The following is a 26,257-nucleotide window of genomic DNA, read 5'->3' on the forward strand; positions in this document are numbered from 1 at the left end:
TCGGTCTGTGGCCTTGGCACACACAACACTTGAAACTAGACACTTAAGGCTTTAAATTTCAGACTCTGCTCTCAATCTGACACAACCACACACATCACTGCACGTTGTTATGAGCAGAGACACAAAATCAGTGTAATTCTGTGACAAAAGCATTAGCATAAATATCTGTCTGGCCCCGGCACAGTCTCTCAAGGAAAGGCAAACGAGGATACACTCTCGTAGATGGGAAGCACAACTGTTGTGCGACTTTGTACTGCTCAATTTTGTATCGACTGCACATTTCCAGTTGAACCCCTTGCACCCCCCCTCCCCCAAATCACAGATGGTGCAGCTAGATGAGAGACTGGATGTCGGTTTGTGAGTGAGTGGCCGAGTTAGAAGCCAGGTTCATTGGGTGATTTGTGTCTGTTTAAAAAAAAAAAAGCAGCAACAAGAAAATGCATACATTCTCGCACACACACACATATACGCGCACGCTCATGAACACTATTACTATGTGAGCGGGAGTCAGTGAGTGTGAAATGGAAATGGATGCAGCCCCCAGCCCCGGTGCCATCAGCTTTAGCCAGCTGGCTCAGGTCCCGGCTCTTCCCCCTCCTCGCCGCTGCCTCCCCAAACCTCGCTCGCTTTGATATCAGCCAGCCCCTGGCTACCCAGACATCTGGAAGTTATTATTCAGCAGAGCACGCCACAAAGCGCCATTTCCATAATGAAACATCACATTGTGTTTCAGCATTCCCCCGCTCGCTGCATCCGCGGCCTCCGCGTACAGGTTTGTTTCAATATGTAGTGAGTCTGCAGGGTGCTACCTCTGACCCCCCCTCTGTCTGTCTGGGCTGTCTGTCCATCTGTTCACGGCCGCCCGACATCTTCATCGCGCTGTGTCTGCTGACTGGGTGCAGATACAGCCTGATTATTATTCATAGCCTAATCTACAGTAAAAAAACTCCCAGCTCCATAGAGAAAATACATTTTAAAAAAAAATCTGAAACAGCGAGGGTGATGTCCGCCAAAATACCTGTGGTTACCCTGCGACAACCCACCGAGCCCTCCACCCGCTCCCATAAACACAGTTGATCCTTTGTTGGCTGATGTCCCACCGCACACCGATTCTCCCCATAACAATGAGCTTTGTCACACCAATTGCTTTGGTCAAGCAAATAGACCTGAGACAGTTCCACCCTCTCTCACCACACACACACACACACACACACACACACACACACACACACACACACACACACACACACACCGACCGCCATCCAAAGGAAATGGCTCAAAATTACATGTTGGCAGCAGCACTAAGTTTTTTATTTGGCGTGTGTACTGGAGTACATAAACAGTCAGGGCTCTAGTTTCCGGGTCATAGTACAGTCGGAGGCGCCTGCTCTGGTTCACGGTGTTATTCGGTCTAAGGTGTGGCCAGCACTTCCTGCTAATTCCGGGACATGCTGTGCTGGCGGTAATCGGGCGCAGTTTCTAGAAGGGTTGGCTTAGAGGGCAGACATATCAGGAGGCGTGGTGGGGGCGGGCTCCTCTTACGGCCAATCACATCAGCTCCTCTACTTCCCTCTAAAAGCAGTGCGCTCTCTCTTTCTAATCCCCCCCCCCCGCTTTTCTCCCCAATTGTATCTGGCCAATTACCCCGAGCCGTCCCGGTCACTGCTCCACCCCCTCTCTGCTGGAGCGCCCTGATCGACCAGAGGAGGCGCTAGCGCACCGACCGGGACAAATACCCACATCCGACTTCCCACCCGCAGACACGGCCAATTGTGTCTGTAGGGACGCCCGACCAGGCCGGAGGTAACACGGGGATTCGAACCGGCGATCCCCGTGTTGGTAGGCAACGGAATAGACCGCTACGCTACCCGGACGCCCTGCAGTGCGCGTTCTGTCGTGGCGACCTGCCAGTTTCGTAATGGGCGGCGGAGGTAAACACCGGCTACAGCAGAAAAGTCGGTCCCGGGAGGAAACGGATGTCCTTGTTCGGGAGGTGCAGAGTCGCCAGGTGCGCGTACAGCAAACATGAACACCGGGTCCGGTGTGATGTATGAGACAAACACGCAAACATAATTATTCGACAGGCTGCCCTTTCACATGTCATTGTCCTCCGGGGGCTTCGGTTTCCTCCCACAGTCCAAAGACATGTAGGTCAGGTGAATCGGCCATACTAAATTGTCCCTAGGTGTGTGTGTGTGTGTGTGTGTGTGTGTGTGTGTGTGTGTGTGTGTGTCGGCCCTGTGATGGAGTGGTGGCCTGTCCAGGGTGTCTCCCCGCCTGCCGCCCAGTGGCTGCTGGGATAGGGTCCAGCATCCCCGCGACCCTGAGTAGGATAAGCGGTTTGGGTAATGGATGGATGGATGACACCAAACTAGCACTGCGTCACCTGATTTTGACTGACACGGCCTCTACTGCGCCCCCACACCCATTTCAGTGCAAGCGATGTCATGGCGAACCCATAAATTAGCAAACGCACCCAGCCGAGAGAAAACCCACCTTACGCCCAACGTAGCTGTCACTAGCGCAGGCCTTGCACCGTCCGGAAACTAGAGCCCTCACTTTTACTGACTCAGTATCAGCATGTGCTTCATTTGCAGCCCTAACTAATGACAAAACAGTTCAGTAATAGGGCATCAGAAATCCTCCTCCTCCTCCTCTTTCTGTGTGTGCATTGTTAGTCTGTCATAGCAAAACTACCCATATTTCACATAGTACGCATCTTGTGTTTGTCTCCACTGGAAATGGCTAGCAGGAGGAAGGAGCCGAGTTAAAAGAGCATCAGGCGGACGAAGGACGGGCTGCTACTGACGATGACAGAAATTACAACCTGCCCGATTTCTGCATGTTTAGAGTGCAGAACAGCATCCCTGAACTCTGTTCCCTGAAACAGCTTCTGAGAGACTTCCGCATGCTGGCTGCAGCAGGGCTGGTCTGTCCCAAACACACCCGCTGACAAACAAAGTCACCAAGACTTAATGTGGATGCTTTTCTTACAGCAGGTGACTCATTTCCAACTCCAACTCTCTGCCATGACAACAAGCAGAGTAGATGAGAAGCCGCCATTAGCCGATATATAAGTGGACAAACAGCTGAATTAATGTTCATTTACTTCATGTTTTCATCTCATTTCATCATGGTAAGGTGGTGCTAGCGAGAGCCTTCCTTCTCAGGCTGGGCCGGCGTTCAAGTGAGGATGTAACATCGCCAGGAATCATTCCAACTAATGTGATCAGGACCCCTTTAAATGATCAAATAATGATTCTGCGTATTAATAATGCACGCATAGATGTCTTGTTTAGTTTGAAATTATTGCCGAGAAACTCAAATTATGCTACACCATTCCCCCCCCCCCCCCCCTGAATTTCAACGGGTTGTCTATACGACTGTTAGGCCTGTGTGTGTGTGTGTGTGTGTGTGTGTGTGTGTGTGTGTGTGTGTGTGTGTGTGTGTGTGCGTGTGCGTGTGCGTGTGCGTGTGTATACATACTACAGTCAATGTCTGTGTTGTGGTAGAGGTAAAGACGGTTTTGATGGTGTCTAAAAAGATGGTTTCTGAACAAATCTCAGGTCCACCTCTTTTGTTAGACCCCGAGAACTGTGCCGTGACGGCACCAAGAGCTCATATCTCCCGAGCGTTGTCGTAATTGATCAATGCTCGTGCTGATATTGACTCACGCCATACGGCACAAGTCCTGCACGCCTCAATGTTAATGAGGACGATAACGCTGAGCCTGCTGTTGTTGGTCCCCCCCCTGCTCTTCATAACGCTGTCGGGGGGGGGTGGCGTTACCAAAGCACGGGATCATTTTCAGCATCAAGGCATAGCTGAGTAGACCGGCACTCTTTCGCTCGAGACGGCGTGCGAGCTGTTATTTTCCCTCCGTCTCTCTGTCTCAATCTCTTTCTCTCTCTCTGACACTTGAATCGGTTCTGACCTGTTTCTTAGCCACTATTAACCCCAGGCCAACGCAGAGAATATGCTGGAAAACACTCTGGACACTAACTGACATTTGCAGTGTGTGAGTGAATATTCTCTTGTTGTGTGTGTTTGTGTGTCTGCACACTTGTGTGTGTGTGTGTGTGTGGGTGTGGTTGTGTCACCTCATTGGTTTTCTGTTGAGACGTCAGCGGGTCAGTCAGGGCTAGCTGGACAACCGTCTCCCACACGTGTGTGTGCGGACCACTAGCGGTGAGTTTGAACTGGACCGGTTCTTCCAGAGTGGCTCGATATCGCTTGGCGAAGACGGACCCGTCCGGTCGCACGCTGAAGCTGGGGTCGGTGCTCTCGAAGACCACGCCGTCGTTCCCCATGCAGTCATCAAACTTCACTGCAGAGACAGAAGAGAGGCGGCCATTCACACACCAGGCTGAGAGGAAGCACGAAATGCAACCACGAATGGCTATAAAAGAAAGCACTTAAACACACTCGTGCACATCTCGTAGCATGCCTGCATATACACAGAAAATGAAGGCCCACTACACTATTTGGTTAGTTGCTCATTACACAGAAGAGAGATTACAATTTTAAGTCAATATGACACGAAATGACCCATGTCGGTGAGTCCAACTGGATCTATGTTAATGATAAGGATTATCGCAATTCAATAAACACTTCTCATTCCATGTGGAGGGAAAAAAAAGAAAAAAAAGATGAAAACTCGGATTCTGCTTCCTTATGAAAAAGCTACGTCTATACCCTGCCCTCCTAATTACGCACACTCATTAAACAGATGCAGAGTGAAAGCTCATTAGGATGTATGAGCAGGGACCAAAGTAAACTCTAACCTTAGCCAGTGGAGCTTCCTCACACTATATCTGCCTAACACATTATTGACTCCAGCTACTGGCTACGATGCAGCAGAGAAGCTTGAAATTAAAAGAATTACATAAAATAAAAAAAAATACAAAAATCAAATCCTCGTTCATCGCCCTTTGAATTTACAGACACACTTAATCCTGCAGAGGAAGGTCGGGTCAAGAGAGAGAGAGACGGAGAGCGAGGAAGAGGGGGTTTTGTGTGTAATACGGCTATTGTAAATTTCCATCTCCACATTGTCTGGTATCCAGCCCTCAATTCTGACTCCAGTTTTCTGCATTGTGAGAGCCCTCTTTCACTCACACTGTTGTGCAACCCTCTTTCACACAGTCAACAAGGAGTTCAATCAGTGCCAAGAGAAACCAAAGCCTCGGCCTACAGAATCATGTCCTCCCTGGTACCCCTCCCCCCTATTTTACCCACCCACACTCCCACACTCCTCTCTCTGGAATCAGAACGTCTAGACGGCACATCGAAGAGGGCCTTGGACTCAAGGCCGTAACTCCTCACAGTCTTTTCAGTTTCTCACCCGCCCACCCCTCGCCCACCCACAGTGTGCCTGTGCAAGAGCCGAGGCAGGACTTCCATTACAGAAGATAAACTCGGAGTAAAAGCGTCTCTTTGTTCTGTCGCTGTCATCTCGGTGGCCCCAAAATATCCTATATCCAGATACCCTGGCCACTGCAACACCCCAGCAACACACAACCCCCTACTCTATGTGACGGTACAGTAACAGGTGGTGGAGGAGGGACAACCATCCAATACAGTCTAGACGGGTGGAGACAGGAAATGAACGGTAGATTACGACTGTCTAACCGGTGGAGGGGGGCCTCTGTCCCTTGTTCCCTTTCTGTGTAACTGTAAAAAGAAAACTTCAACTTTATTTGTCCCCGAAGGGCAATTACTACTGCCGCATGAAGTGCAACATAAAAAAAACAAACGAGATCGCTAACACAGACTCAGCAGCACCGCACCAACGAACAAGCATAATCATCGGAGCAGCAATAACAGCAATGCAGTGACCATCCTGTCATCCCCACGCACACCGTATGACCAGCATACTATTACAATCAAAATACAACAATAGCGGCCACAACATAATCAGAATCAACGTAAATATCACCCTTCAAGTACTTCTATACAGTCATGATGGGCAAGCTACCCTCGCCCCCCCGAGCTGAGGAGGGTAATGGCTGTGGGGATGAATGAGTGCTTGCATCTTTTTGTCTTGATGAAAGGGGAATCCGAAGCAGGTGCCAGAGGGTAGGAATTGAAACTCCTGATGAAGAGGGTGAGCATAGTCAGACAGCATGGAATTAGCCCTCTCCACCACCTGACGGTAATACAGAACAGACAGGCTACTCTTGCTCGATACCTATAATTTTGAAGCTTGTTTTCACTAGTTTAGCCAGTGCACTCTTGGATTAGAGATTTGGACTGCCACAACAACTGACAAAGGAAAATGATAAGCGTGATTTTACGTAGGATTTGTAAAAGAGAATCATCAGGGACCTGTCAGTGTGAAACTCGGTGAGTTTCCGTAGGCAGGAAAGTTGTTGGTGGCCTCTCCTACAAACCATTTCGGTATTACATTCAAAAAGCGAGATGTTATCAATGAGTGGACCGAGCTATTTATAGCTGACAACAGATTCCAGCTCTTGACCCTCGGCGATGGTGCGCTGAGTGGGAAGAGGATGGTGTCCTAAGTCTATGCCCATCTTTTGTTTGATACGTCGAGTTGAAGGAATGAATTTTTGCACTAGTTTGAAAAAACAATCAACCACAGGGCCGTGTCTTGATTCATCATGGTGGAGGAGACTAATTATTACTGAATCATGTGCAAACTTCAGAATATAGCGGTTCTCAAACTGGCTTTGAGAGTTATCTGTATACAGAATATAAAGGAGTGGTGAGAGGACACATCCCTTGGGTGAACCTGTAGAGAGTTCCCCTGACATGCACTTATGTACCCTCACCCACTGGGTACTGCTGAGGAAGTCAAGGATCCAACCAGCCAAACTAGAGTCAACACCAAAGTAGGTTATCCACCAGCAAGTTGTGTTGAATGGTGTTGAACGCTGATGAACAATCAACAAACAGCAGCTTGGCATGATATTTACTGCCCTCTGGGTGTTTTAATAAAAGGTAAAGCAAGGTGTCTGGGTGGCGTGGTGGTCTATTCTGTTGCCTTCCAACATGGGGATCGCTGGTTTGAATCCCCGTGTTACCTCCGTCTTGGTCGGGCGTCCCTACAGACACAGTTGGCCGTGTCTGCGGGTGGGAAGCCGGATGTGGGTATGTGTCCTGTTCGCTGCACAAGCACCTCCTCTGGTCGGTCGGGGCGCCTGTTCGGGGGGGGGGGGGAACAGGGGAATAACGTGATCCTCCCACGTGCTACATCCCCCTGGTGAAACTCCTCACTGTCGTTGAAAAGAAGCAGCTGGCGACTCCACATGTGTTGGAGGAGACATGTGGTAGTCTGCAGCCCTCCACGGATCGGCAGAGGGGATGGAGCAATGACTGGGATGGTCCGGAAGATTGGGGTAATTGGACGGGTACAATTGGGGAGAAAAAGGAGGGGGGGTAAAAAAAAAAACCTTTTGTGACCTACTAACCCAGGGCTTACTATTAGGGTAAATCTTCACAGGTTTTTTCTGGAATAACTATCCTCACAATAAGTCAGCCAAGAGCTAACAACATCAGCGAGTTCATCAATATCATTACTGGAGTCAACAAACACGTCCCAGTCAGGACAGTCCAAGCATCCCTACAGAGTCGATGAGGAATTGACAGTCCAGTTCTTGACCTGCTTTGTGAGCAATTTCCCCCTCTGCAGAGCTGTGCGATACACTGGCATAAGGTGCACGCACAGTTGTGGTCTTCCGTGCTCAGCGGGGGCAGAGGTAGTAAAGATTTGTATGCTCCCTTGACAGACCTGAAACGCAGGTCCAGGACCTCGTTATGTCTTGTCGGGCACGGCACGTATCGATAGAAGTTTCTCAGATTTTTAGTCAAAGTGCAATTATCAAAATCACCGGGGACAATGTTGGGGGCATTGGGAGACAGAGATTGAAGTTTCTGCGCCCCCTGCAGAATCGTCTCCATGGCATTATTCTCATTTGCCTTTGGATGAATGTAGACCATGGTAACAAATAACCGAGGGAACTCCCTGGGCAAATAACGGGGATGCAGTAACACTGTTAGCAGTTCGATATCCTTAGTACACAGTCTCTCCCTATACCAAAACAGTTTAACCCCATCATTCATTAACGTAGAGACATACTCCGCCACCTAGTGTTTCGCAAGTAATTTGGGCATCTCAATCCATGCCTACGGGCGCATCAAACCCATCTATCACCTACTCCGAGTGCAAGTCCCGCTCCGCTAGCCATGTCCCCATCACAGCCAGAACACAGGCCTCTCTCAATCCATGTTGGAGCTGTACATGGGCTTGAAGTTCATCAGTCTTACTGCAAAGAGATTGGGCATTTATTAGGATGATAGAGGGCAGCGGAATGTTAGACAGGGGTTGACGTTTCACCCTCGCCCGAGCTCCACCCCTCTTTCCCCACTTTCTCACTTCCCTATGGAACTCGCTGGAAAACGCCTTTTGACCATGGTTGTGATAAAATGGATCAACGTTTGGGAAGGTTAGATCCGTAGGTGGGTTGCGATGCGGGCGATTCTTCCGCCGGAGAAGAAACTCTGATGTACTGAATCTGAGTTGTCAGCAGAAGATCTTGCCAACTTTTGACTAGGTGAAATGCCATCCACAATAAAAACACCAACTGTCAGCTCCGCATCTTCAGCGTAACAGGAGACGGTATTAACGATGACCTTGAAAACTACTTGATCATTGCACGCAATGCTTTCACAACAGATGAAACGATAAAAGTGGACAACAAACAGCGAAGCACATAGCTGCTGGTCGCTGCATGAGCATGCTCCCTACAAAAGCCTGGTTTGCATTATTTCCCATTCCTCCTCCTCCTCCTCCTCCCCCTACTAATCCTTTAACCCTTCTATCATCTTCCTTGCAGCCTCGGTAGAGACATTAGGTTTGCATGGGGGAGGCAGTGGGGGAAGGGATGTGTGGAGGCTGGTGGTGGTGTGATGGTGGAGGTGGGGGAAATAAATACACCAGTTGGCAAACAAAAGCTTGTGTAAATGGAGTTTTGGAAGGCAGCCTTGTTGTATTAACAAAGAGGAAGTCAAAAATCTAACTCAAAACAAGCTTTATTGTAATGGTAAGTGCTCAGCTCTGTGAAAGAGTCAAATATGGAAAAAATAAAAAGCAGCAGGTGGTCTGTTGTCCCCATCTCTCTCCCTCCCTCTCTCTCTCTCTCTCTCTCTCTCTCTCTCTCTCTCTCTCTCTCTCTCTCTCTCTCTCTCTCCATCCTGCGAACATTGTCTCATCTCTCTCTCAGCTGGGCATGAGGCCAGTAGTGCAGTAGTGTTGCGGTTGTGGTTGGCAGAGGCCTGCAGGCTGTGGCTTCACACTGAGGGTGGGGGTGACAGCGAGCGGTATCTTTACGCATATCCGCATATCAAAGCCCGCATGTATGTTTGTGTGCGTGTGTGTCTGTGTGTGTTTAAATGTTGGCGATTGTGCGGATGCACGCAGACTGCAGGTTTGAACTCTTGCAAGAACATACTTCACATAACCACAGGGATAAGAAAATGTGCAGGTGTGCAACATTCAGAATCAGAGTCATCTTTATTTGGCCATGTATGTTTGCACATACATGGAATATGACTCCGGTTTAGTGGCTCTCAATGTACTTTCATAGAATAACAACACAACAATCTTCAAGAATATATACAAGGAATGCTTATATATACAGGTGAAACAGGAACGCAATAGTGCAATGGTTCAGAGTGCAAAGATGCTGGAATAAATATGTAGCAAGTTACTTTCATACACGAGGTAGGTGGACATGACAGAATATGCATGTATATGTACAATATACAGTATATGCCGTGTGCTTAGATTTATTATGGCAATGTTAAGTGTTCATCAGAGTGACAGCCCGCTGAAAGAAACTGCTCTTGTGTCTGGTTGTTTTGGCGTACAGTACTCTGTAGTACCTACCAGAGGGGAGGAGCTGGAGCAGGTTGTGACCAGGGTGTGATGGGTATGCAGTGATGTTGCCTGCCCGTTTCCTGACTCTAGAGATGTTTAAGTCCTGACTGGAGGGGCAGGTTGGCACCGATGATTTTTCTCTGCAGTCCTGACTGTCCATTGTAGTCTGTTCCTGTCCTGTTTGGAGGTCAATCCAAACCAGACATTGATGGATGTTCAGAAAACAGACTGGACTATTGCAGAGTAGAACTGAATCAGGAGTTCCTAAGGCAGGTTGAACTTCCTGAGCTGATGGAGAAAGTATATCCTGTGCTGGGCCTTTTTGATGATTGCGTCTATGGTGGATGCCCACCTTAGGTCCTGGGAGATTGTGGATCCTATAAACCTGAAGGTTTCCACAGCAGACACAGTGGCGTTGAGTATGGTGAGGGGGGCAGTGTTGGGGGGGGTCTCCTCCTGGAATCCGCTGTCATCTCCACAGTTGTGAGAGTGTTCAGTTCCAGGTTGTTATCACCACACTAGAGGGCCAGCTGTTCAACCTCCTGTCTGTATGCAGACTCGTCACCATCCCGGCTGAGGCTGATGATCATTGTGTCATCTGCATACTTCAGGAGTTTAACAGATGGGTCACCTGAAATGCAGTCATTTGTGTTGAGGGAGAAGAGCAGAGGGGAGAGCACACATCCCTGGGGGGCACCAGTGCTGATTGTCCGGGTGCTGGAAGTGATTTTCTCCAGCCTCACACGCTGCCTGCTGTCTGTCCGGAAGTTTTTGATCCACTAACAGGTTGGAGCTGGTACAGAAATCTGGGTGAGTTTGGAGTGGAGGATGTCTGGGACAATGGGTTTGGACGCTGAGCTGAATTCCACAAACAGGACCCTTGCATATATCCCTGGGGAGTCGAGGTGTTGCAAGATATAGTGCAGTCCCATGTTGACTGCATCATCCACTGACCTATTTGCCTGGTAGGCAAACTGCAGAGGTCCACAAGGGGGCCTGCGATGTCCTTCAGGTGGGCCAACAGCAGTCTCTCAAAGGATTTCATGGCTAGAGACGTAAGGGCGACGGGCCTGTAGTCATTTAATGCTGAGATACAGGGTTTCTTGCGGACCAGGATGATAGTAGAGTTCTTGAGGCAAGAGGGGGCTTCACACAGCTCAGTGATCTGCTGAAGATCAGTGTGAAGATTTGGGCAAGCTGGTCAGCATTGTAGTTGATGATGTCCTTCAGGCCTCTCCACACACAGACGCACAAAGACACAATTGTGTGTGTGTGTGTGTGTGTGTGTGTGTGTGTGTGTGTGTGTGTGTGTGTGTGTGCACCTGTAGGTGGCAAATCACAGCTGTAGTCAAGAGGAGCCACAGGTGTTTATAGTTTTCCTGCCATGTGAGCCCCCCCCCCCAAATTCTACCACCTCATTGTTATTTGTTTTCTAATATCCATAGAAATTATACCAGTTATCAACAATCGCTAACTCTTGAACACAGAGGTGAAAAAAACTCAAATATGCGCGCTTGTCAGTTTGTGTGTGTGTGTGTCTGTTTGTGTGTGTGTCTTTTTGCATGAATATATATTTGCATACCTACAAGTCTCAGTGGCGATATGCTGTGCGTACTGCTCCACTAGCAGCATATCAATGGAATGACGGGCCAGACATACAACTGGAATACCTTGGAATACGCACAGGCTCTTGTTATCAGATCAATTGGGGATGCAAGCAGTGCCAATTTTACCTCCTCATCAACACACACAGACACACAAACTCCCAGATAGCTTCCCTCCCACACAGTAGGGTCATTACACTATACCAGGAGAGATTATAAAAATCACTCCACACAATAGTGGTGAAGCCCAATGGCCCAGTTATACATATGAACAAGTCCTGTGAAGCGGTGGACCGATCTCTCCCCACTGATCTGACCAACAAGACTGGCAACCTGCTGCCCCAAGCAGAACCATCGCATGGGCTGTGTGAAGTGTGTGACCACCCAGGACCCGGCGCCTCTAGGGCCTCACACCAGGCCTGCAATCCTGCAGTTTTTGTTATCTTTTTAATCTATATCTTTTTATGATTATTCTTGGCCCAACATGCTTCTAAAAGGGGATTCCTATGTGTCATTATGCATAGTCAAGGTCACATGAAAGAAATATAACAATTTATTCAAGGTTTTTTTCATTTTTCATATTTTCCCCCTTTTTCTCCCCAACTGCACTTGGCTAATTACCCCACTCTCTGAGCCATCCCAGTCACTGCTCCACCCTCTCTGCCGACCCGGGGAGGGCTGCAGACTACCACATGCCTCCTCCAATACACGTGGAGTCGCCAGCTGCTTCTTTTCACCTGACGGTGAAGAGTTTCACCAGGGAGACGTAGCGCATGGGAGGATCACGCTATTCACCCCAGTCCCCCCCCTGCTCGAATAGGCACCCTGACCGACCAGAGGAAGCGCTAGTGCAGCAACCAGGACACATACCCACATTCGGCTTCCCACCCGCCAATTGTGTCTGTAGGGACGCCTGACAAAGCCAGTGGTAACACGGGGATTCGAACCAGCGATCCCCGTGTTGGTAGGCAACGGAATAGACCGCTATGCTACTCCGGACACCCCCCCCCTTCATTTTCCATATTACATCATTACGTAGTGCGTGCTCCATCTTGCTGCTCACTGTGAGGAAGAAGGAGAAGGGGAAACAATGTCGGCTGCACGAGAGCAGGACCGATTTCGTAAACAAGAGTCGGGTGCCGAGAAAAGGAAAAAATTAAAAAGAATGAAGAATTTCATAAGTCACTGCGAGCATCGCCGGATCAATTTGTTGGCGCTTCCAGAGATGTGGTGGCTGAGCAGGTGTCCAAAGCTAGCGGGTGCAGGTGACTGTGGCCGTAGGCTACATGTAATGACCGGTCTGAAAAATGATCTACAATCTGAATGAAATCTGGGCTATAGACCTGAAATATTGACTTGGAACATACGGTCATACTTCAACATGCCAAAATAAACTGACAGCTGAGCTGACTTGATGATGTGAAGCCATTAGTTTTGCAGTTGACCTTTTTTTTTCCTTTTGAAAGACTATAATAGCAAAGAGTCAGAGCTGAGACTATGTGCATGATGATGCTGTTTTATTCTACTTGTTAAAAATGTATTGCACCGACATTATGCATACAGTAGAAGTGGAATAGCTGCGTGCAGTAGAACCAGAATAGCTACGTGCTTGTGACCGGGATTCATGTGCATGCATGTCAAATGAGCAGGACCTCGCACGTCAAGTTCCCACAGGGCCTCGCAACCTCCCTGCTATGGCCCTGGCACCAAGTAGCAAGCTCAGCACTCCTTCGTCGGTCAGTCAGAGAAAACAGTCTGCTTAATGTGACCAGTATCACACACGCTATGCGGGCCCCTTCCCACGACGGTCAATTACTATTTATTCCTCCTCTATTGGCACCAGCCGAAGAAAGCAAAGGAGCAGCTGGGGATAAGTTGGATAAGGTCAGAGCCATCATTTTATTTATTTATTTATATACCCATCCGGCCAATTACCCCACTCTTCCGAGCCTTCCCCGTTGCTAGCTCCACCCCCGCTGCCAATCCAGGGAGGGCTGCAGGACTACCACATGCCTCCTCCGATACATGTGGAGTCACCAGCCGCTTCTTTTCACCTGACAGTGAGAAGTTTCACCAGGGGGACATAGTGCATGGGAGGATCACGCTACCTCCCCCCCCAGTTCACCCTTTCCCCCAAACAGGTGCCCCAACTGACCAGAGGGAGGCGCTAGGTGCAGCGACCAGGACACATACCCACGTCTGGCTTCCCACCCGCAGACACGGCCAATTGTGTCTGTAGGGACGCCCAACTAAGCAAGGTAACACAGTGATTCAAACCGGCGATCCCCGTGGTGGTAGGCAATGGAACAGACCACTACGCCACCCGGACGCCCCAACGCCACCATTTTTTCTTCTGCTTTTCTTTCTTAACTTTACCATCCCTGTCATCACCTAAAGCTTTACATTTCTCAATTACTAAGGTTTGTTTCTCACCACCTACACAACAAGGATGATGAGGAGGAGCAGAGAAGAAGAAGGGAGGGGTCTGGGGTGTGGTGGGCGGGGGGGGGGGGGTAATGTGACCTTATTGTCATGTTCTCCTAGCCAACCTGACTAGAAGGAGGTGGCAAGTGTTGAAAGGGATGGGGAGAGTTTAGCGGTGAAGGGAGGAGAACAGAGCTGGAAGGGCAGGAGAGATGGACTGGAGGCCCGTGGCTTGAGTAGAGGCAGCAATGAGAGAGAGAAGAGGAGAGAGAGAGAGAGAGAGAGAGAGAGAGAGAGGAGAGAGAGAGAGAGAGAGACGAGGAGAGAGAGAGAGAGAGAGAGAGAGAGAGAGAGAGACCTCTACGTTGCCATCAGATCTTAATGGGGCAACCACTTACACGGGGGAATCCTGAGTGTTGATTTGGCTCTGGTTGTGTATAATAATGCCCACAATATCGATAGTGAGGTATTAGGTAAGAGTTATCATGATATTTCATATATGTCTTCTTCCACTGTAACTTGATAATTCTCTGTCTCACAAAAGAGACTCATTGTATATTTTCTTTTCATGCGTTCTTTTTCTGTCTCTTGTTGAACATCCAGGGTCTCTTCTCATCTTCCTTTGGGGATGAAGAGTAGAGACCCTGACTTCTTAAAAAACAACGAAAATGTCGACATAGTCATATTAACTGAAACCTGGTGTCGTGAAGACATAACCACCCACTGTCCCTCAGGTTACAAAGAAATAATTATTCCATCAAATAAACTTAACTCAGTACATCGTGGACGAGACTCTGGAGGTATTTTGATTTGGTACAGAGGATGTTTAACCAACCACATTTCAGAAATTAAAATTGGAACATCCCACTGCTGGCTAAAACTCAGCAATAAAATTGGCATATCAAACAAAGATATCTTCTATATTCCTCCCCCAATTGAATCCCCATATTATGATGAGGATTTCCTGAGTAATCTCCATGAAGAGGTAAGCCTTTTCCAGGCCAAGGGAAATGTGCTGCTGTGCGGAGATTTTAATGCAAGAACAGGTTCAATGAGTGATACCATTGACCCTCAGGGTAACAGACATGGGTTTGGTCAACATTCCCTATACCTCTCACCAACCCTCATTTAAAGGAGCTCCCTCGACTGTACTGTGAACAAGGCTGGGTAAGGAGCTAGTGCACCTCTGTCGCGCCTCTGGCCTGTACACGCTTAACGGTAGGATCAGAGGAGACTCTTTGGGAAGGTTCACATGTTGTTCACGTCTTGGAGCTAGTGTAGTTGACTATGCAATAACTGACATGGACCCCACCTCCTTCAACGCATTCACTGTCAGACAACAAACTCCTCTTTCTGACCATAACCAAAATTATGATTTTCTTCAAAACTATTAACCTGACTCAAATGCCTATAGAGGAGCCCAGCAAGCTGTTCAAAATTAATAAGACCTACAGATGGGCTGCAGACAGCGCAGAAAAAATGTATCAATATCCTGAATTCATCCAAATTACTTAATATGATTACTAACTTCATTAACAAACCGTTTTGAAACTAATAAGGACAATACCAACAAAGCTGTCAATGAAATCAATTGTATCTTTCAGATGGCAGCAAACATGGTCCTACCAAGGACCCACAACAGAAAAAAGAAACAATCTGAAAATGAAAAATGGTTTGACAACGATTGTAAAAATATAAGAAAAGAACTGCGTAAAATTGTCAAACCTGAAACACTACCAACCTCAAGATATGGATATAAGAAAGAAATATAGCGAAACATTAAAACTATATAAACACACATTAAGAATGAAAAAACAAAGCCATGTAGATAGAACCCTACAGGAAATAGAACATTCCCTGAATCAAAACCAATTCTGGGAAATGTGGAATAGTTTGAGCTCTACAAAACCACAAGACCTGCCTATCCAAAATGGAGAAAATTTGGAAAAATCATTTTGAACATATCTATTCGGAAATCCAACAAGAACACTCAAATTCCAATTACAATCTGATCAAACAAAAATTACGGTTGCTCAAATGCACTATAAAAGACAACCAAAACCCACTGGATTTTCCAATAACCACAAGAAGAATTAGCACAGAAGCTCAAATCCTTAAAACCCAATAAAGCTTGTGGCCTTGACAGCATCAGAAGCGAGATGCTTAAAAACAGCACACCTGAGCTGCAAAGGGCAGTACTCAAATTGTTCAACATTGTTTTAAGTTCGGGATTTTTTCCTGACATCTGGAGCAAATGGCTTATAACTCCTATTCATAAAAATGGAGACAAATTGGATCCTAATAATTTCAGAGGCATTGTGTGAGCAGTAGTCTGGGGAAGGTGTTTAATAGCATTTTGAACAATCGAATTCTAACCCTCCTTAACGAACACAATGTCCTGAGCAAAGGTCAATTGGCTTCCTCCCAAATCACCGGACTACAGACCATATTTACACCCTACACACCCTCATAAATGAAAATGTGAATCAAACCAAAAATGGAAAAATATTTGCATGTTTTATTGACTTCAAAAAAGCTTTCGACTCTATTTGGCATGAAGGACTATACTATAAACTTTTACAAAGTGGTGTAGGGGGTAAAGTGTATGACATAATAAAGTCAATGTATTCGGACAACAAATGTGCAGTTAAGATTGGAGACAAACACACTGAGTTCTTCACTCAGAATAGAGGGGTGAGACAGGGCTGTGGACTTAGCCCGACACTGTTTAATATATATATTAATGAACTGGCGGTGTGGGCTGGAATAGTCTGCAGCCCCAGGTCTCCCCCTGTATGACATGGAAGTGAAATTTTGCTTTATGCAGATGATCTAGTTTTATTGTCACCAACCGCAGATGGCTGCAACAACTACTAGACCTGCTTGAGGACTATTGCCAGCACTGGGCCCTGGCAATAAATCCAAAAAGAACCAACAAAAGTAATGATCTTCCAGAAGAAGCCCAGATGTCAGGAAATAGATACCAGTTGACTCTAGGTAGCATCACCTTAAAACATACGATGCAATATACTTACCTTGGTCTAATCATTACAGCATCGGGGAGTTTCAGTAGGGCAGTGAATAACCTAAAACAAAAAGCTCGCAGAGCTCTATATACAATAAAAAATAAATTCTTTAACACTGATATACCAATCTCCATCTGGTGCAAATTGTTTGATAGTGTAATTCTGCCCATTGCACTATATGGAAGTGAGGTATGGGGTCCACTCAGTCTTTCCAGCTACACTAGATGGGACAAGCATCCAGCAGAAACACTACATACTGAATTCTGTAGAATGATTCTGAAAATACAAGAGAAAACACCAAACAACGCATGTAGGGCAGAATTAGGCCGTTTCCATTATCGATAAATGTACAAAAAAGATCTCTAAATTTCTGGATGCACTTAAATACAAGCCCAACAAATACATTGCACTTTAAAGCTCTGAAAACCCAAGAAATGAACCCCCGAAAAGAGTCCCCTGAAGCAGCTGGCTCTGAGACTCACTAACCCTGTAACAAATACTAAGACCAACCAACCTCAGGCCAGCACTGCATCCCAAACAAAGATTATGATAAATCAGGCTATAAAACAAAGCAAGAACAATTATCTGAAACATTGGAATGCTGAAATCAAAACTCAAAAGAAACTAGAAGTCTATCGGGCCTAAAAACAAACTATGATTTGGAAGAATACCTCTTAACTGTCAGAGACAGGAAGCAGCGACAGATCCTCACCAATACAGGCTCAGTGACCACAGTCTCGCCATTGAAAAGGGGAGACACAAAAAGACGTGGTTGCCAAAAGAGCAACGATCACGTGGTCAGTGCATGACAGATGAGGTGGGGACACAGAGGCTGCACTTCCTCCTTAAATGTGACAGATTTGAAAAACAGTGCCGGGCTTTTGTCCAGGAACTGGAACATGTGACTCCAGAGTACCAGGAAATGGATGACGCAGGTAAGCTGCGGGTGGTCCTTGGAGGGGGGCCAGCGGCGAGAATTGCAGCAAGATTTATATTATCTTGCCACAACCTGAGAGATAGTGGATGACGGCACCTATTGCTACTATTGTTGTTTAAATATCATAATCATTGTTGTTGTTGCTGTTATTATTATAATCATTGTTGTGTTGCTGTTATTATTATAATCATTGTTGTTGTTGTTATTATTATAATCATTGTTGTATTGTGTTGTGTTGTTTTACATGCTTTGGCAATATGTACACAATGTATGTCATGCAATAAAGCACATATTGAATTGAGAGAGGGAGAGAGAGAGAGAGAGAGAGAGAGAGAGGAGAGAGAGAGAGAGAGAGAGAGAGAGAGAGAGAGAGAGAGAGAGAGAGAGAGAGAGAGAGAGAGAGAGAGAGAGAGAGAGAGAGAGAAAGAGAAATAGAACGATCTCCTTGAAGCGAGAAGAAAATAGAGGAAGACTGTGTCCTGGGCAGATTGTAGTGGTGAGAGCTGCATAGGGGTGGATGCGGCCATTTAGAGGGTTCAAAGTGCATTGTGTTTTTTCCGCATGGCACCTGGTACCCTGTCCCCACAATTACAGAGGAGCCCAGTTGGCATCATGCTGAACTGTGCCACAATCTGCCCCATTGTATTGTGCCCTTTTGAGAGTAGAAGTCAGATCGGACAACCGCGGTGCAAGAGAGAGGAGTGGTGTGTGTGTGTGTGTGTGTGTGTGGATGGGCGCTGGCACTGGAGTTCTGGCTAGGCCCGGAATGAACTGGCTCTCTCTCACACAGCCACATTGGAACGGATGGGACTTTCAGATGGCTGTTTAAACAGTTAATTGGGCTGGCCTCCCGAGAGATTGAGACAGATGGATAGATGGATAGCACGACAGAGCGGGGAAAAGGACAGAGAGAAAAAAGAGTGAGGGTATGAGAGAGAGAGATAGAGAGAATGAGAGGGACATGGAGGCACGGACGAAAGCGTGCGGGCTACCCTTTGTCATTGAAAGTACAACAAACGTTGTGGAGGAGCAACAGCTGCATTACGGCTTCTGAAGTTTTCCATTCAGCACATTATTCTGTTATTCTTGACCACCTTTTTCCATTGATTTCTATTCATGTCTTTGTTTTTTTCTTTTCTGCTTCTGCCTTCAGTACGCAGCAGTGTATTGCACCAGTGCAGCATATATACAGTGAATGTAAAGGTGTGTGTGTGTGTGTGTGTGTGTGTGTGTGTGTGTGTGTGTGTGTGTGTGTGTGTGTCCTGGATATGGTTGGCCGGTGGGGTCTTATGTAAAATTAGCAGCTTTACTCTGTCTCTTGTTTGGCTGAGCACTGATACACTTTACTTCACTGCTTTGCTTTCTCTCTGTGAAGACGTTAGCATAAGACAACAGGTCCCAGACGGGGCTTAGACCGCCCCTGCCCCCCCCCCCCCCCCAGCCAGCCAAAAGCCCCTCTCTCTTAAAATATCCCGTCCCATCTAACTTCTCTTTCTTTCCTTTACATGTTATGGAGTGACTGAAAGAAGTGCCTGATGCAGGCTGTCCAAAGATGCCCACCGCCCCCCCCCCTCCCTCCCGCCACACGAACACACACACACACACACACACACACACACACACACACACACACACACACACACACACACACACACACACCACAAACAACACCACCAATCCACCAACTGCTTCTGGCCTACCAGCATTTCTCTAATGATGGATTAGCATTTAGCTAAACAACCGCAGAAGCGCTTGATTGGTCCTCATCAATTCGCCCCCCCCCCCCCCCCCGGAGCTTGAGCTGGTGTCGGCACCTTGCTTGTGTGTTGCTGTGTCTTCGATGGAGGTCGAGAAAATCAGCACTTATTTAGATATGTAGACCAACTAAAGTACACCCGCCACTCCCAAAAAGCGCCCCCCCCCTTCAAAAAAAAAACAAAAACACTACAGCTACATGTTTACATGACAAAGATATCCTATCCGACTAAGATGGATAAGATGTTTAAAAAAAGTTACAAGGGAAAACGGATCGCTCGGTGCCCAGAGTCAAAATACTTTGAGATGTTGCATAATCAGATGGGTCTCCTGAGACCTATTCTCCACACTTTCCCCACTTAGTAAATCACATCCCGATGATTAAAAACAAAGAATCATACATTTGCTTCAGTCTGTACTGTTTACATTAATTATTCATCCCCCCCTCCTCCACCCACCCACCCACCTCCACCCTACCACCATCCGCCTTGGGTGTTTGTGCAGAGAAAGGAAAAAGGGAATAGAGAGTAGTGATTAGGAGGGAGGCGTGCGAGAAAGGGAGACAGATCAAGCTGAATAAAGCATCTCCCGTGAAGTCAAATGCCCCTCTGCAGAGAAAGAAGGGGCATACAAAAAGAATAAATGGAAAAAAACCCCAAAACAAAACAGAGGAGGAGAAGGAAAGTAAGTAGTAAGTTCCTCAAATTTCCTCCACCATAGAATGCGCTGTGGGTCGGTGTTTGTGTACCGAAAGCCGCAGTCAAAACACTGAGCTGCGGAGAACATGTCTCCGCTCTGCTCATCCGTCTGAGTTTGCAAGTTGAGTGGTTCGTTTTGTCGCTGTTGGGGCCGCACAAACACACCATATAATATACAATCATGCAAGCACGCACATGTGCATGCACACACACACACACACACACACACACACACACACACACACACACACGCATAGCTACAATCTTATTTACACAGCAAACCACAGCCCATATCCATACACTCCTCTCATTTCACAACACAGCAACCGGGACTCCACGTCATTCAAATTGGTCTCTTACCCTGCTATTCTGTGGTTGCAGAGGGGAGGGGGGGGGCAAAAGAAAAAGAAAAAAAAGGCACTCTGCTGGGTGCTGTTCATTTTGTTTCCTGGATCGATAGCCTACAAATTCAATGATGGATTTCATATGTACACTATAGGTTGGCTCCCCCCGGAGCCCCGGCCCCAGATCCTGTATCACCTTACACTGTACTGCAGTGCCTAAAGCCCTGCAGCACCAGATCAGATATAGTCTAACCACACAGCACAGATAGGGACTTAACAAAGTGCTGGGGGAATGAAGTCGACTGTAGAGAGAGGCCTGCGTGTATGTGTGCGTGCGTGCGTGCGTGTGTGTGTGTGTGTGTGTGTGTGTGTGTATGTGTGTGTGTGTGTGTGCGTGCATGTGTGTCAGTCTGTCAAACCTATGTCTGTTGAATTGCTTATGTCCCTGTGTTTTGGCGGCAGAGGTGGCTGTGGAGGTAACGGTTACGAGAGGCTGATGCAAGAAGAAGGAGGGGTGATGGCTTGTCTTGTCTTTCACAGAGCACGGCTCACTTTGAGATGCACTGCTGTTCTCAGCACTTTCTGGCAGTCGGGCCCTGTAGGATTTGAGTTTGTTTTCACACATCCTAATTTTTTTTTGCCCCCCCTCGCCTCCCTCACCCAATCGTCTGTTCAGTTTCTCCCTAGCGCCACTTAGACTCTGGTGACAGTAGTCCCAAGGTCAGGGTGTGTGTGCATGTGTGTGTGTGTCCAGACTGCAGACTGCTCGTCATCCATTCACTCTCCATCCGCTCCATCAGAAAATCATATATATATATATATATATATATATATATATATATATATATATATATATATATATATACACACACACACACACACACACACACACACACACACACACACACACACACACACACACCACATTTTCACTTTGTTTTTCTCAGGCTATTTGGAGGAAGCAAACGGCAGCAAAATTGCTTTCGCCAGCTGCAGAAGGAAATAGAAGTTGTGTTTTTCAATCTAATCAGCATCACTCCATCAAAACTTTGACAAAACGTTCTCTATTTTCAACTGTACAGTAAAAAAATCAAAAAACAAACAAACAAAATTCGCCTGAGGTTTAAATCGTGGAAAAAGAAACAGCGGTGTGATCTGTACAGGGAGGTGAAAAAAGAAAGAAAAAAAGATCTTGGTTTTTCAATATGAGGCAACGGCAATTCCTTCTTCGTGGAAAGACGGCCATCAGACTGGGATGCTGGCTGGGATCCTGGCTCTCCAGGGTGGACTGGGGTGGCCGGACCATGCAATTAGTGGTTGTTAAGTTTAATTCGGACAGGAGCCGAACTAAAAGTTCAACAAATGGTCAACAAACAGTGCTTTGATGATGGTGGCCGGCAGCGCTGTCTAACACGTTGGTCCAAAATCTCTCACAAGTGTTTAACTGGTTGAGATCTGGTGACTGTGAAGGTCATAGCATATGGTTTACATCATGTTCACCCTCTTCAAACCATTCAGTGACTCATCGTGCCCTGTGGATGGGAGCATTATCATCCTGGAAGAGACCACTCCCATCAGATCATCCTGGAAGAGACCACTCCCATCAGATCATCCTGGAAGAGACCATTCCCATCAGATCATCCTGGAAGAGACCACTCCCATCAGATCATCCTGGAAGAGACCACTCCCATCAGATCATCCTGGAAGAGACCATTCCATCAGATCATCCTGGAAGAGACCATTCCCATCAGATCATCCTGGAAGAGACCACTCCCATCAGATCATCCTGGAAGAGACCATTCCCATCAGATCATCCTGGAAGAGACCACTCCCATCAGATCATCCTGGAAGAGACCACTCCCATCAGATCATCCTGGAAGAGACCATTCCCATCAGATCATCCTGGAAGAGACCACTCCCATCATATCATCCTGGAAGAGACCACTCCCATCAGATCATCCTGGAAGAGACCACTCCCATCAGATCATCCTGGAAGAGACCACTCCCATCAGATCATCTGGAAGAGACCACTCCCATCAGATCATCCTGGAAGAGACCACTCCCATCAGATCATCCTGGAAGAGACCATTCCCATCAGATCATCCCTGAAGAGACCACTCCCATCAGATCATCCCGGAAGAGACCACTCCCATCAGATCATCCCGGAAGAGACCACTCCCATCAGATCATCCTGGAAGAGACCACTCCCATCAGATCATCCTGGAAGAGACCATTCCCATCAGATCATCCTGGAAGAGACCACTCCCATCAGATCATCCTGAAGAGACCACTCCCATCAGATCATCCTGGAAGAGACCACTCCCATCAGATCATCCTGGAAGAGACCACTCCCATCAGGATAGAAATGTTTGATCATGGGGTGTCTGAGTAGCATGGCGGTCTATTTCGTTGCCTACCAACATGGGCATCAGCGGTTCAAATCCCCGTGTTACCTTCGGCTTAGTTGGGCATCTCTACAGACACAATTGGCTGTGTCTGCGGGTGGGAAGCCAGATGTGGGTATATGTCCTGGTCGATGCACTAGCGCCTCCTCTGGTTGGTCGGGGCGCCTGGTCGGGGGGGGGGGACTGGGGGAAATAGCGTGATCCTCCCATGCACTATGTCCCCCCTGGCAAAACTCCTCACTGTCAGGTGAAAAGAAGCGGCTGGTGACTCCACATGTATCGGAGGAGGCATGTGGTAGTCTGCAGCCCTCCCTGGATCGTGCAGAGGGGGTGGAGCAGCGACCGGGACGGCTCAGATGAGTGGGGTAATTGGTCAGATACAACTGGGGAGAAAACGGGGGGAAAGAAAAAAAAAAGAAAAAACAAAAGGAAAGTTTCATCATAGGATAAAGGCGATCATCCAGAATAACTTTATATTGATCTACAGTGATCCGTCTCTCTAAGAGGACAAGTGGACCCAAACCATTTTGTCACCCGTCTGTGTATATTTACACCATCATAAGATACAAAATACAAGGTGGATGAGTTTAAATATTTGGGGTCAACTGTTCAAAGTAATGGAGAGTGCAGAAGAGAGGTGAAGAGAAGAGAGGGCAGGCAGGGTGGAGTGGGTGGAGAAGAGTGTCAGGAGTGATTTGCGACAGAAGGGTACCAGCAAGAGTTAAAGGGAAGGTTTACAAGATGGTTGTGAGACCAGCTATGTTATATGGTTTGGAGACAGTGGCACTGACGAAGACAGGAGGCGGAGCTGGAGGTGGCAGAGCTGAAGATGCTAAGAGTTTCACTGGGAGTGATGAAGGAGGACAGGATTAGGAACGAGTATATTAGAGGGACAACTCAGGTTGGACGGTTTGGAGACAAAGCAAGAGAGGCAAGATTGAGATAGTTTGGACATGTGTGGAGGAGAGATGCTGAGTATATTGGGAGAAGGATGCTGAATATGGAGCTGCCAGGGAAGAGGAAAAGAGGAAGGCCAAAGAGGAGGTTTATGGATGTGGTGAGGGAGGACATGCAGGTGGCTGGTGTGACAGAGGAAGATGCAGAGGACAGGAAGAGGTGGAAACGGATGATCCGCTGTGGCGACCCCTAACGGGAGCAGCTGAAAGTAGTAGTAGTGTGTATATTTACACCTGTAAAAACAAGTTATCAGTTTTTTTGAGGTTGAAACTTGGTGAAAACATACAAATTGAGATTACTTTTGCAAAACACCTTCGGTGTGAAGCCAGAACAATAAATGTGTGATGTTACTTTGACAGTTACAATACAATGGAGCTGACGGGCTTCTGCAGCACGTCTCCTGTAGACTGAAACCCTGTGGGACACGTCAGTAGCTGGACATCCAGATCACTTTAAACGACACAATTCCATTAACTATGGTGACAAACAGGGCGACTCATCAACTAGCTGAAGTGCACTGTGTGTGTGTGTGTGTGTGTGTGTGTGTGTGTGTGTGTGTGTGTGTGTGTGTGTGTGTGTGTGTGTGTGTGTGTGTGTTTGTGTGTGTGTGTGTCATCCTCCAGCAGGAGCTAAGTGTTATATAGCCGGGCTAAAGAAAGAGGTGTTAGTCACTGATGTTCACTAATTAAGCTTCCTGAGGATATATGTGTATGTGTGTGTGTGCTTGTGTACACATGCTGGTTATTGTACTTGTGTGTGTGTGTGTGTGTGTGTGTGTGTGGTGTGTGTGTGTGTGTGTGTGTGTGTGTGTGTGTGTGTGTGTGTGTAAGCAAGTGGGTAGGTGTGGCTGTTTTGTGTGGTGTGTGTGTGTGTGTGTGTGTGTGTGTGTGTGTGTGTGCGTCCCCATCACTGGGCCAAACTGCAGGCAGAATGTGTGCGCCATACAGAGAGGTGACCAGAGGGCCTTAAAAGTGTCAGTTGGCTTGTAAAGCATTAACGTGGCATATCCCAACAGATGACTGAAAGTTCCTAAGGATACCTGCAGGACTGTTTTCACTGTATATTCGTTTGTCTAAAATAATGTGTGGCGTTTGTGTGTGACGGTGGACTTCATCTACAGCGCCCAGAGTAGAGGCAGGGGTGGGGAACGTTGCAGTAGAGGAGGGCACTGCTACGGAGAGGGAATCACAGCGGCTGCTGCTGGAGGAGGCTGGCAGACAAGGGCTCATAGAGATCCAAACACAGACAGAGGTGTACAACACCTACACACATAGACACACACACACACACACACACTCACACTCACACAGACCTTCACCCCTGTAAGACACCCTCCAGCACGAACGCAAGCATATCATAAACAAATGCACATATACGTATCATTAGTCAGCCTGCCAGAGATGTGGCGCTAGTCTTCATCGCAGCTAATTGTTGTGCAGCCCAGCAGGGAGCAGGACCCAGAGCTCCTCCACAGAAGCCTTGTGCAGCTTCTGGCGTGTGTGTGTGTGTGTGTGTCTGTCTGTCAGTCTGTGTGTGCATGTGTGCAAGTGTGTGTGTGTGTGCTTACATGTGTGGTCAACAATATGTGCGGTGCATTCAGGGGAAATAAATTAACGGCGCTAGCAGGTTTCTCTGACAAGAGCTGTTAATGAGAACATCCTCCAGAGCCTTTGGGGCCGAGGAGAGAAACCAGAGGCCGTGATCATCTGTTCAGCCTGGAAGATGGCGCGGTGGAGGGAAGGAGGCAGAATAACGGCAAAACGCCGGCACAATTAGACCACACCATCTGCATGGGACGTGCTAATGTGAAGCTGGAAGGGTGGGAAGAGCCGGGGAGAGATAACAAGTGACTGCAGGCAAAGATGACCAACAGGAGAATGGAATACATACAGTGAGATATATATATATCAGAATGTGGAAATAAGTATTGTTTAGTTTCTCCAGTCTTACTATCAAGGTGCTCTCAGCACGGACAATTGCACACCTCGTGCTTCGCACAAATGATAGTGCCAATGTTGTAAAGCATTGTGCGAGGCATTTGGAGCTGAGATACCCTCTAGGCAAATGTGTTTTAGAGATGTAAAGCATTGTAGCAAAGTCAAAAAACTGCCAAAGGCGGTTGTCCCTGTTGGTGTGTCTGTGAACTCCATCAGAGTGCATGAAACTGTGTGGTATCCTACAGCTGAGCTGTATTTCACGTCTGGTTCCT

At 47.4% G+C, this 26,257-nt stretch overlaps 1 protein-coding gene across 1 annotated transcript in view; it reads right to left on the reverse strand.

The window, feature by feature from the left end:
* LOC130107579 (cadherin-4-like) overlaps positions 1-26,257 on the reverse strand; it is a 333,350-nt gene that overhangs the window by 87,660 nt on the left and 219,433 nt on the right. Inside the window, exon 4 of the mRNA XM_056274241.1 lies at positions 4,101-4,327. Within this exon, the coding sequence (XP_056130216.1) occupies positions 4,101-4,327 (227 nt within the window). The remainder of the gene's footprint in view (positions 1-4,100; positions 4,328-26,257) is intronic.

The sequence above is a fragment of the Lampris incognitus genome, chromosome 2 (genome assembly GCF_029633865.1).
Source record: "Lampris incognitus isolate fLamInc1 chromosome 2, fLamInc1.hap2, whole genome shotgun sequence".
Classification (NCBI taxonomy): domain Eukaryota; kingdom Metazoa; phylum Chordata; class Actinopteri; order Lampriformes; family Lampridae; genus Lampris; species Lampris incognitus.